At 40.6% G+C, this 13,159-nt stretch overlaps 1 protein-coding gene across 2 annotated transcripts in view; it reads left to right on the top strand.

Annotated features, from left to right (window-relative positions):
* Positions 1–13,159, top strand: part of Cnst (consortin, connexin sorting protein) — a 79,981-nt gene that overhangs the window by 51,094 nt on the left and 15,728 nt on the right. For both annotated transcript variants that reach the window (XM_037211191.1, XM_037211192.1), the window contains exons 4-8: positions 5,287–5,317; positions 7,019–7,105; positions 7,559–7,673; positions 9,618–9,639; positions 9,824–9,920. In XM_037211191.1, the coding sequence (XP_037067086.1) occupies positions 5,287–5,317; positions 7,019–7,105; positions 7,559–7,673; positions 9,618–9,639; positions 9,824–9,920 (352 nt within the window). The remainder of the gene's footprint in view (positions 1–5,286; positions 5,318–7,018; positions 7,106–7,558; positions 7,674–9,617; positions 9,640–9,823; positions 9,921–13,159) is intronic.

Here is a 13,159-nt window from a genome sequence, read left to right as displayed (position 1 = left end):
TCATTTGGGCTACTTGTCTTGTCTTTATTCATGTCCGGTCCTTTTGTTCTGAAAACATGTAAACTTTTAAAGTTAACATATCCAACCTGTATTAACATAAATATGGAATGTACAGTATGCACAAGTCAGCTAAAGATGATTTGTTTTATATTTGAGCTAGTAAAAGACATCTATCACATCTATCAACTTCATAAGTCCATTTGGACTGTATAACCAAACTGTTATGAGGACTCTGTAGCCAGCGAGATTTATCATGTCTCATCCAGTCTGAGCTGTTCTCTTGTAGAGGGATCAGCATACATGTCCCTGTCCTGTAGTCTTTTCTGGCTTTCTTCATCACATCTGCAGCCAAGATCTTTATTAATTTTGAAGGAATCCATAGCTTTCCGTTTCCTATGGAAACAAAAGCACAACCTCTTCCCCAAAGCATTATGTTTTTTGAGTTCCATTTTAAAGTTAAGACATTCTTAAAGTTTCTAGGCTGGTTTATTTCAGGAGACCCTTTCACAATCCCATGTCTCCCAGCAACTAAGTCATTTGCTTATCAGCATTCAAAAAATTAAAAAACAACACAATAAAATACAGGACCCAGCCTCCCTGTATATTTCCCATCTCTATGTGACTTATTCTATTATTATTATTATTATTATTATTTTGTTTGTTTGTTTCTTGAGGCAGAGTTTCTCTGTGTAACCACTGTGACTGTCCTGGAACTCAACTTTGTAGACCAAGCTAGCCTAGAACTCATGGAGATCTGCCTGTCTCTGCCTCCCAAGAGCTGGGATTAAAGGTGTGCACCACCACTGCCTGGTACTTTACTGTTTCTTTAAAGACTATTGTTTTTTATTTACTTATTTATTTATTTATTCAGTCAGTCAGTCATTTATTCATTTATTTATTTTATGCCAGAAGAGGGCATCAGACCCCACTATAGATGGTTGTGAGCCACCATGTGGTTGCTGGGAATTGAACTCAGGACCTTTAGAAAGAGCAGCCAGGGCTCACAACTCTGAGCCATCTCTCCAACTCATACTCTATTATTTTTAAACTATTTATTTATTTATTTATTTATTTATTTATTTATTTATTGACTATCTATATCGTTTTTCTTTTCTTTTTTTTTTCTTAAGCCTATGCACATTGTTGAACACACTGTAACCTGTTTAGAGGTTTTTTTCCTGTCTGAACCTGCTATACTACATATCTGTAACCTTTTTTGTCTGCATAAGCCAAACCTTAAACAGCCATGCAGCTTAGACTTTCTCATTCCATAGAGATTTCAAAATGGTTGAATATTAGCAGTTTCCTGTAGCTTATATTAATAGATCTGTAACATAGTAGAATGACTTGATTAAAAAACAGACTCTTAAAAAAAAAAAAACAGACTCTTAAAAAATCACTTTAAAAATTTTCAAAGTAAAATAAAATAGAATCCAAGTTTAGACTGAAAATTTACAACAAATATTTAATTATCTTTATTTATTTTATTTGTATAAAAAATGGTTTTGGTTTTTTTTAACTTAAACTAATATATGAAGTGCTTAAATTTGTCTCTACACATACTACTTCTACACATACTATTTCTTGTGGGAAATCTGGCCAAAGTTCTTCCTTTTTTATTGCTTTTATGACTTTGTTGTTCTTTGTACTAGAAAATAGAGATAGGGATCTGCAAATGAAATCCTTTATTTATTTATTTTTTACCAGAAACCTAGAGGAAACAGTAGAACGTGTTCTGAAGTGTAAAGTTGTCTGTCTCGGTGGCTCAGCATACACAGGTGCTTGTCAGCAAGCCTGAGCCAGTCCCGGAACGCTGATGGAGGAAGAGGAAACCAACTCCTGCCAACCTGCTACATGTAGCAGACATACACCCACACACGTACACATACAAAATCATTGAAGTAAAAGCAATATAGTGTAATGTAAAAAATGCTTATGTGGAATATTTTAAGTATCACAAGTTATGCTTAATGTTATCATTATTTTAGTTTACTGGTCTGGTCATACACACTTTATCTTCTCAAGGTCCTAAAAAAAAATCTCTTTTTTTTTTCCAAATATAAGAAGAGAATTTATATGTGGGCACACAGACTATGAGACGGATCTACTTACTACATAAAAATTCTGCTTCTCAACTAAGAAGTTTAGTATGCAGTATAAACAATGGTGAGAACTCCTAAGACGTGATGGTCCTTATGGCATTCCAGTTCCCGGACTGAGATAATCTCCACAGAATACATCGTCTTTGTATTGACTTCTTTCCTGTGCTGTGTATTGCTGCCAGGGAGGGTTTTGAACCGTGCCTGGCGAGTGCTCCACCACAAGCTCCCTTCCTGGCCCAGAGAGCTGTCTGAACACAGAGCATGAATGTATTTCTTTAAGAAGTGCTCGCCGCATTTCTCTGCAGCGTCGTAGCCCGTCACTGTCCCACGAGGCACTTCCGAAATCCATGGCAAAGGTTGCTGCTTATTAGAGGAAAGACAAACTGAACTCTATGCTAACACAATTACTTAACGTGCCAGTATCAAACGAAACTATTTAAAATGGTTATTGAGTGGGAAGACAGGTAATTGATGCATTTCACTTTTCATCTGGAAGTGTGTTAGCTGCAGAGTGTAAGCCTGGGGACCGGCCTAACTCAAAACGCAGCACTCCAAGACATAAAGAGTGTGTCAATACATGCGGCTCCCCAGAGAGAACAGAGAGCATGTGTCCAGTAATGGCCCTGATTTCTGTTTTAAGGTTACTAGCAGCATAGGAAAGATGGGGGAAGTTGGATATGAGGAATTAAGTGTTGCTTTTAAAGTTTGAAATGATACTTTGCTCACTTTTGTACATTCTTGAGTCTAGAATAAAGACACTTGCTAGATGATATGCTATTGGATTCTAGAGCATTTAGTGGAAAATTAAGGCCCCAACACATGTGTGGTTGCAAGACCAGGCCAGATGTAGGAAGGAAACACATGCGACACTGAGGATAAAAATATAGTGGAGACTTTTTAGGAGTTCAGAGTTTTTTAATCAAAGAAATTCTTAATTAATTAACTGTTTGTTTGTGACAGGGCACTTTGTGTCTAGGCTAGCCTTGAATTGTGGGCTTAAGCTGTTTTGCCTTATCCTCAGTAGCTGGGATTAAGGTGCATGCTTGATTCAGTTTTGTTTTATTTTCATTTAAAGATCCTTTAGAAGGAAACGGGTGAGTGAGAAGCCTCTTCTGGCATCACCTCCTAACACTGGACTCTAGTGTTCAGTGTATGTGTGGCCCTGCACACCCTCGTTCTCTCTCCCTTTTGTTGTCATGCTGGGGATTGATCCCAGGTCCCCACACATGCTAGGCAAGCACACTGCCACTGAGCTACATTCTCAAGCTGTATTTATGGTGCTGGACAAACATTATCACCTCACTAGCCTGGCTTTTTTAAAAATAGCAATACAACACCAGGCCTATAATTAGCACTCAGAAAGCAGAAGCCAAGAATCAGCAGTTCAGAGTCATCTTTGGCTACATAATGAATTCTAGGCTAGCCTGTGCTACAAGATATCTTGTCTCAAAAAATAAATAGGTCTAGGCATGGGACTGAAGAAATGGTTTAACTGTTAAGAGCATGTAATGAATGCTCTTCCAGAGAACGTGAGTTCAATTACTAACACCTGCACTAGGTGGCCCACAGTTGCCTGTAACTCCAGCTCCAGAGGATGAGCTAGCTGCCTTTGGCTTCTGCAGGCACCTGCACTCACATGCACATACCCATACACCGTCACACACGTGATGAAAATGAAATAAAGACAGGACTGAAATGATAGGGAAAGCCCCTGCTGTGCAGGCATGAGAACCTACTCTGGACCCCCAGCATCTGTGTGAAAACACAAGGCGGGTCCCCAGAGCTAACTGGCCAGTCAGCCTGGCCGATCCGTGCGCTCCAAGTCCAATGACACCTTGAGTCAAAAAATAAGGGGTCTGGCCAGGCATGGTGGCACACACCTCTAATCCCAGCACTTGGGAGTTGGCAGGTGGATCTCCGTGAGGTTGAGGCCAGCCTGGGCTACATAGTGAAACCCAGTCTCAAAAATAATACCAATAATAAAGGTGGAGAGCAATTGCAGAAAGTAACTGTCTTAGTCAGGGTTCTATTGCTGTGATGAGATACCAGGACCATAGCAACTCCTATAAAGGAAACGTTTCATTGGAGCGGCTTACAGTTCAGAGGTTTAGTCCATTATTATCATATCAGGACATGGCAGCATGCAGGCAGACACGGTGCTGGAGAAGGAGCTGAGAGTTCTTACATCTAGACCTGCAGGCAACAGGAAGTGATCTTAGACACTGGGTGTGGCTTGAGCATACATGCCACAGTGACACACTTCATCCAGCAAGGCCATACCTACTCCAACCAAGCCTAATACTGCCACTCCCTATGAGCTTATGGGGGCCAATTATATCCAAACCACCACAGTACCCCATGCCAAACTCTAGTACATGCACCTGCATGCACATACACACAAACATACTCAAAGAAAAAAACAGTAAAAACATCACAACATAACCTTGTCTGTTATGGTGGTGCTACTTACAACCCAACCACCTGAGAGGCGGGAGCAAGAGGATCAGAAGTTATGGTCATCCTCAGCTGCATATGGTGTTCAAGGCCTGCCTGGGCTATGTGAGACCTAGTCTCAAACATACACAGACACCAAAACCAGTGTCCCATGAGGTTCTGAGCTGGTAGTTTTTAAACTAGAAGTGAATTGTGTCGGGTCCCGTGTAATGTGACATTTCAGCCCTTATCTATTTGTGTGTGTGTTCCATGGTGCTCATGTGGGGGTCAGAGGGAAACTTAAGGAAATTGTTCTTTCCTTGTACCATGTGGGTCACACGGATTGAACTCAAGTTGTCAGCCTTGGTGGACAGACACATCTTTCCCTGCTGAGCCATCTCACCCTGTTTCTAACTTTCAATTTATAGTGAACAGAATAGTCCTTTTAACCTTTTCACCCTGTCCTACCTTTGTAAAGCCATAGCTTCCCCTCCTCCTTAAGTTAGACTGCAGAGACCAAGTGATGCTGGGCACTGCCTGAGCTAGACTAGAACGCGGTGGCCTGGAGGCTGGAGAGTGATTGACAGAGACCTGAGGATCGTGTCCTGCGCCTGCAGTGTCCTCCGAACTTTGAATGTGGTGAAAGTGCTTTTGTTAGTAATTTATCAAAGCAACCTTTCAAGATCTTGCTGGCTCCTTTCACAAGCTTGTCCTTTCCCTCAAATATTCATTTCTTCTTTTGTCTTTATAGGTAGCTGAGACCTATTTCCAGGAAGAGGACTGTATCCTTTTCTTGACTACAGACAGAAATTCATAGAACACTTGAAGAACCCATTTTTTTTTTTTTTTTTTTTTTTTTTTTTTTAACATTTCTCTTTCTTTTTTATAAAAAAAAAAAAGTTGAGGTAAACGTGCAACGGTTTTTTTTTTTGAGTTGTGCAACAAGATGTGTAGACCATATGGTTTGGGTGGGTTTTGGCAGTTGTGTGTGCCCTCAAAGAGCAAGGTGTAGGAAATAGGTCACTCCAGAAATCCCCTAGAGTCACCTAAATTTGGCTTTCATCAAGGAGACCTAACTTTACCAATATGAAACATTAATGTTAAAGAGAATGGGGAAAACACATGCTGCTGAGAAAGAAGACTAAGTCCGTTAGACTCTCTCGCTCTTAAGCCCAGGAGTCAAACATGCACATAATGGAGCATGTCCGACAACGCATAGTAATTCCTGACTGCTCACTGCAGCGGTGGTCTGAGCTGCTGGACAACAGGGCTATGTCCTGAGAAAGGCATCATTTAGGGGTTTGTTGTTTGGAGAACGTCATCTTAACACACTACAGCAATATTGGGCAATTTAAATTTATCTTTTAATGCTTCCTCACTGACAGAAATGTTTTATGATGCACAGCCGTATGTAGGTGCCAAGGACAAATTGGGTTTCACTAGTAACCAACAAAATACTGTTCTCAAGTAGACCCTGTTAGCTTTTGAATAGGAAGCATTTAGTCCTGGCTAGAGGGAGCAGAGGAGTTGTTCAGCTTCTCCTGGTCCCTAAAATCGTTAAGGTGACAGAGAGGGGGAGCTGAACCTCTTGGTGTTCATGGAAAGGACACAAAGCTAAACCTTCCGATCATCTCTTCCTTTTTTCTGGGTCAACATTTAGAACATTGCCCAGAGGAAGCTGGGCATTTGGACAGTGTTTCTCAAACCTCCTAAGATGCAAGTTAGTATGATACAGATGGGAAGCCAAAAGGTCATAAGAAGATCAACCAAAGGGGGGTTAAAAAAAAAAAAAGGGAATTTCGTGATAATTAGGAAAGTCACTAGGGTGAGTTATTTTTATAACAGACCCATGCCATGTTTTCATTATTTAGCATGTGCTGATTTTGACTCACGAGAAAAAAGGTCCAATGCAAAGTAAGTAAAGGATCATGAGGGCAGAAAGAAACACTTACCTGAAGGGTCTCCTAGTCAGGGAGTCATTTAAGGAGAGAAATTAGGGAAAACCATGGACTCCCAGATGCCCTGTGGGTCCTCTTTCCAGTATATTGCTTTCATGACTGCCAGCGGGCAGTCCTTGAGTACAGCCTTTCCTTTCTGTTGGCTTGTGGAGCCCATGTACCTCTCCATCATGTCTTACGATAAAATGTACCTACTCCAAAGCCAGGAAACCTCGTGTCAGATGTGCTTAAATTTAAAAATAATTAGAGCAGCGGCGTTGGCGCACGCTTTATCCAGCATGGAGCAGAGCGGATCTCTGTGAGTTCGAGCAGCTGGTACAATAGCTAAAAAAAGTAGCAGAAAATTGAAAAAAAAAAAAAAAAAAAAAAAAAAAAAAAAAATAATTAGAGCCTTTTTTTTTTTTTTTTTTTTTTTTTTTTTTGGTCAGAGGTACACATTTCTTGTCTTCTATAGGACATTCCTTTGCAGAGTGGAGTTTAGTGTCGATAGTCTTGATTTCTATTTTCCTCAGTGTTTCTGTTCAGATGAGAGAGCAATGAAATTCATCCAGCTTGAACGATTGTATCATGAGCAACTGCTCGCAAATCTTTCTGCCATTCAGGAACAGTGGGGTAAGTACAGACTGACCTGGAACTTGGGGAATCAGCAGGAATGTAACAACTCGCTATCTAGAGAGTGCGCATATTGTCCTGATTTCGCATGTGGAAAGAATTGAAGTTACACAGTCAAGTTACTATTGCAAAGCACAGGCCGGGGATGTAGCTCAGGGTGGGAGCTTACCCAGCGAGTGCAGGCGGTGAGTTCCCCCAGCACCAGGAGAGAGGGAGGCAGAGGCTGTTTTCTTTGTGTCTTGCTCCTCGAAGCTGTTTTCATTTCTTCTGCATGGGCTGCTGGCTAATTTTGTTTATAGAATGATCTTTGCATGTACTGTGAAGTCATCATTTAGCTCTTCTAACTGTGTTAACTTTTGGGTTGCTTGAGAAGGTGGCTGTATATTTAATAACTACTGAAGAGCCTAAATACATTTTGTAAGAGCCAGTGATTAACAAATACTTTAAATTTAGAAACAAAATGGAAAGCTGTCCAGCCACATACAGTGACGCCTCTGAGGAATTCAGAAAAGGGATTTAATGGTGAAGATTTTGAGCAGCTTGCTAAAATTTGCACAACTCATAAAGAGTAAGTATGTTATAATTTATTTAAAGTAAGTTGGAGAATATTGAAGATACACATTATATTGAGTATTGAAATGTATAATCCATTTATTTGTTTCTTGCTGTTTTCAACTTAAGAAATTGAACTGAGTCTAATGAAATTTTCAGGTTTCTCAGCTTTTTTTCTCGTTCATACCGACCTCACTAGGTTTCCATAGGCTCAGAGGCTCCTTCTAACTAGACACGTTGATAATTTTGATACTTTTTGATTAAGAGATCAACAAGCCAAATGATCTAAGTTGCACAATAGGACTTTTTATTCTGTTTGTTTTTTTAACCATTATTTATTACTTTAATTTTATTAAATGTATATATTTCTGTGTATTGATTATTGATATTTTGGCTGTTTTCCAGTATTTGTGTGTGATAAGAAAAGTTGTAACCTTCTTTAGAACAGTCTAAAAAGCACAGTATGTAGGATTTAACCTAAATGAAGGAAAACTTCATTTACTGGGTACATTCCAAATGCTTGATTCATGTCAAGGAAATGGATTTTTAAAACTAAATCATCCTAATAACAAAGCTTGTTATTTTTTGTTCTGCTTATCTTTGTTCTGAATTCTTTAATGGACCACTCAGAGCTCTGAAGCGCGATAGTGTCTAAGTAGTGCCCACTTCCGGGCTTAGGTCCTGAGTCCTCTGCACAAAGATGAAGGACTCTATTTTGCTGGTAACTCTGTCCTCCTCTCTTCAGAATAATGGACAGTAAACTAAATCTCTGTGCGGTGATAATGAAACAGTCCCAAGTAATTGCTGCCTAAACATGCAGAAGAGAGGGCATTTGCTTAGGAACCTGGCTATCCTGGAGACCAACCTGGAAGACTGATAGAGGTTTGGACAGAAATGTCAGTTCAGCCCTCTGAAGATGGCTTCCCTGGGCTAGGCAGTTTGAACCTTTGCTGCAGTCTTGAGGGATTCTGAATTGTAACTCATATTCTTAGGAAGTTCCTATGTTAGCTTTCTATTTATATTTTCATCTTTATATTTAAAAGAGTAGGCTTGAAAGGAAATATAATTTATTTACTTTCAATATACTCAATGCAGACACCTCCCACTGCCCTCCTGAAGGAACTCACAACTTGTTAGTGTATCCCAGATGTTGGAAGTATTTACTTGAACATGCTATGAGTATGGTATCTTTAGATCATTGTACCCCAAATTCTCTCTCATTATTTATAGTTCAGTGATGAGCCTGGTAAATTTTTCCCTCTCATAGTCTATGACTACCACTCCTAACAGGATCCAAGACACGGACATTCTAATCTCTCAGAAGTCCATGTTTCCCCCTCCCTGTCCTGTGATCATAACTGATTTCTTTAACTGTGGGTGTCCCTGGCCTGTAAGTTCATACAAATGGATGATGCAGAATACAGTTATTGTTTCTGGGTTACATTTTATCACATGCAGTGACAGTTTTGATGTTTTGCTGTTGTACCATGTGGCAGTTTACATACCCATTTCATTTATTTGTAGACATTTGAGCTGTTTCTTGATTCCAAGTATTATGATAATAATAAAGCGAGAATTTATTTCATCCATGCCTTTATTGGCATACTGTTAAGAGTGGTATTCGTTAAAACCTAACAGTTGAAAGTTACTTGTCTGTCCATGGGTAATTCCAACATAGTTATCTTCTGCCATAATCTGTTTCAAACTGACATTGCAAAACATTTATGGGCGTCAGCAGCACGTGTAACTTGTTTGGGGGTTTTCAGTAGTCACTGGCTTCCGAGGAAACACGTGCTATAGCTGTCCTGAACCACGTGAGCTGGTGGCGGGGTTTCGGCCCTGGCAACGTTCTGCGCTAATATTAGAATGTAGAGGGGCTCCATTTTTTATCGTCATTTCAGTGACATTTGTTTGGAAGCATGCTGTACTTTTAAAACTATGTTTTTCTTCTTTTCTACAGCCCTCTCTTGTCCAAGCCTAAGGTAAGAGAAGTTCTGTAAGCATTTGTGGGGGTGGGGGGGGAGGTGGGGGAGGGTGTCAGCATCTTAGGCCTGGGGCTGGACTGTTCTAGAAAACCTTGTCTCAGGACACTTGTTACTTTCTAATGTAATGTAACAGTTTCTCAAAAAAGTTGTGACTATTTTTTTCTTTTATAAAACGTTTCAGATAGCACCTGTGGAAAAGTCCCTGGGAAGAAAATGCTTAACCCGGGTGACAGCGTCTGAAGAGCCAAAGGGAAGAGGAGCGACAGCCAAAGAGCCAGGTCCGTACAGTTACGCTGGAGAGCAATAGACGAGAGTCCTGTTACCTGTGGCATTTTAAAGTATTAGTGAGGCGTTAAGCTAATTAATATTTATCAATAAGAAATTAGGAGTCAGACATGGGGGTGTGAGGGAAAGACTCTGAGAGATCAGAGAAGTCGGGAGCAGCCACCAGTGGCCTCCTGCCTCTTCTGTTCCTCCTTCCAAAAGGGCCGAGATTTTCTCTCAGCCCCGCCTTACTACTTCCTGTGTCCTCCCTGTCTACCTGCAAACCTCTATGGTTAATTTTGGTCAGCCAGTGGCTAGCTCCACCCTCTGACTTGAAACAATCTTTGTCAGAACACAATCAAAGCACCACACAACATATTAGATCTGAATTGGTATGTTGGAATTTTTTTTGCATTTAGATTTTTGTACAAATACTTATAAAAAAAAATATAAAACCCACATTTTTATATGTATTTCCATTTTTAGATAACTAGAAGTAATAGAATATAAATTGTTTTAAAAAAACAAAATAATTTCTGCATTGTCAGTAAGAAAAACAGATTATACATAAATTATCTGAAATGACTTTGGTATGTTTAGACATCCTTTCTTGCTTAAAAAGGAAAAAAAAAACCATTACTAAATGGACTAACCAGGTACTGACCTTTTCTACAAATCTAGATAATGAGAAGTTCTATCTGGGTAATTTATAGCACTAACATACACTGTGGTGTGTGTGTGTGTGTGTGTGTGTGTGTGTGTGTTTCTTAACCATTTAAGATGTTTTATACCACTTTGTACCTCAGTCAAAAAGACTTGGGAAATTCCTTTTCTAACATTTTTCCAGGTATTTTTTATCCTGATGACTGATTTTATTATCAATTTATATCGTGAGCCTTCTGATCCTGGCCTGAGAGCCCGGATTTAAAAAGAGATGACAGAAGTTTTGAGTGAGCGTCCCTGAGAATGTGGATGTGGCTGCGTCCATCCACTGGCCCTTTCCTCTGTAGATACCTTAAAATCGTTTTGAGATCTCCCTCCCCTTTCCTGTCATGACACAAATTGGGGACATTGCCTTGTGTCCATCCCGCGTACTCTCTTCTTGGTGTCTCTTTTCTAGTCATTTTTATACCAGAAACCGGGTAAAATAAGCTTGTTACAACTTAGTAGACGTGGTGGTGTACACCTATAACCCCAGAACTGAGAGGTGCAAGCAGGAAAGGACAGGAGTTCAGAGTCGCCCTTCTGGGCTGCCTGGTGAGTCCCAGCCTGGGCAGGGCTGTGTAAGAGCCTGTCACACACTGCCCCCCAGCCCCGGTTTGCCGTTGCCCCGGCTTGGCCTCCGCTGTGATCTGTGGTATAGATGGGGAGGCTGAGGCACCATATTTATAGCCATTTGTCTGGTGCCCTGATTCTTCGGTAGAACCTGGATCTTCTGGCTTCAAACTGAATACCTCATGCTTTGGTTGAGTAAACTGCAGGATTATCACTGGCTTCAGCAAGCCTAAGCCTGCTAATGTCCATCCTATGAAGGCGTGTGGACTGAATCCTGGACAAGGAAGGAAGTCTCACCCCAGCTTGATAAAATAGTGTGTTTTACAGAATACTGTCCATGCTGTAGATACTTTCCAGTCGACTTTGCAGCTTGGAATTTTTTTTGGGGGGGTGGGGAGCTTCAATACAGGGTTTCTCTGTGTAGCTTTGTGCCTTTCCTGGAACTCACTTTGTAGACCAGGCTGGCCTCGAACTCACAGAGATCCTTCTGCCTCTGCCTCCCAAGTGCTGGGATTAAAGGCGTGCGCCACCACCGCCTGGCGCAGCTTGGAATTCTTAACTCTTTGTATCTTACATTATATTTTGCCATTGTTGCTTATCAACCTGTGGTGACCCTCTGACCTTGTGGTTCACCAGGACCTAGGGAATGTGCTCCCCAGTCTCTGAATCCTACAGACATGTTTGGGGGCTATCTCTGAACCTTTGGGTACTGGGAATTTGTGACTGAGCTTGACCCTTTCCTCTTAGGCTGTAACCTTCCTTGTTCTGACCTTTGCCCTCCACCTGCTGTCTGAAAGGGGGGTGCCAGTAAGCTCAGGGGCACAGCATAGAACCCACGGAACCAGCTGCCCACATGTTTTCTCGCAGTCAAACCTTGAGAGTGGAGAGATCAGGGGATACAGGACTCTCCAGAGATGGCCAGTTCTTCTCAGTCCTTGCTGATATTTGGGGAGAACCCCAGACTCCTAGTGCCGCCTCTGCATTTAGAGCCGAGGCCGCCAGCCCAGTTCTGGCTTCTCTGGCATCTGAGCCGGTCCTTAAAAGAAATGCCTGGTCTGTGATAGGGACTGTCAGCTAGTAAATTGAAGTTCCAATAAATTAAAATTAAATAATAAAATTATTAATTTATCTTGCACTTCTGATTCTTATTTGTGGGGATTATATGCCATCACGAAACATTTAACAAGGCAAGAATGTTTCTCTGTTAACCAATGGGCAATATCCACTTGTTACTTACATAAAGGATTTTAACTGTCTTAAGTTTTTTGTTGTTGTTTTTTCCGAGACAGGGTTTCTCTGTGTAGCTCTGGTGCCTGTCCTGGATCTCGCTCTGTAGACCAGGCTGCCCTCGAACTCACAGAGATCCACCTGCTTCTGCCTCCCGAGTGCTGGGATTAAAGGCGTGTCTTAAGGTTTTTTAAAAAGTGTTTTAAGTTGATTTTATTCTGGTAAAGAGATAGAAAGGCTGAAATGCAAACTTGTTTGTCCTTCTTGTCAAAATGTATCCTTTTTCTGTCCCTTTTGCTACCATGTACTAAGACGTTATCTTTGAAAGCGCATTTTTAAGGGCACTTGTTCAAATTACAAATTTGATCTGAACAAACTCTTGTTCATTCCGATTAGATTTAGTTCTACTTACATTTTATGTTGTTACTAAGGTTACCTAAAAGCATTTACTCAGGATGCTATGCCTTAAGTGGAAGGGAAAACTTTTCTAACTTCAGTAGACAGAAAGACCAGTAAGTATATTCATTTAAATGTAAAAGACCAAAAAAATTCAGAATTTAAACTTTTTCATTTATAATAAAGACTGAGTCATTCATTTATTTTAACATGTTTTTGAAGAACCATTAATACTGTTTACTAAATACTCAGCATGCATGTTCTACCTAAGGACACTGCAATGCAACAGATAGCATTTCTGTCTGAGAGGGTTAGAGCAATCTTTGTAGCACATGTACTCATCTGTCCCTTCTCC

The sequence above is a fragment of the Peromyscus leucopus genome, chromosome 15, assembly GCF_004664715.2.
Source record: "Peromyscus leucopus breed LL Stock chromosome 15, UCI_PerLeu_2.1, whole genome shotgun sequence".
Taxonomy (NCBI): Eukaryota; Metazoa; Chordata; class Mammalia; order Rodentia; family Cricetidae; genus Peromyscus; species Peromyscus leucopus.
The sequence above is the reverse complement of the archived record's forward strand: the minus strand, read 5'-3'. Positions and strand labels throughout refer to the sequence as shown.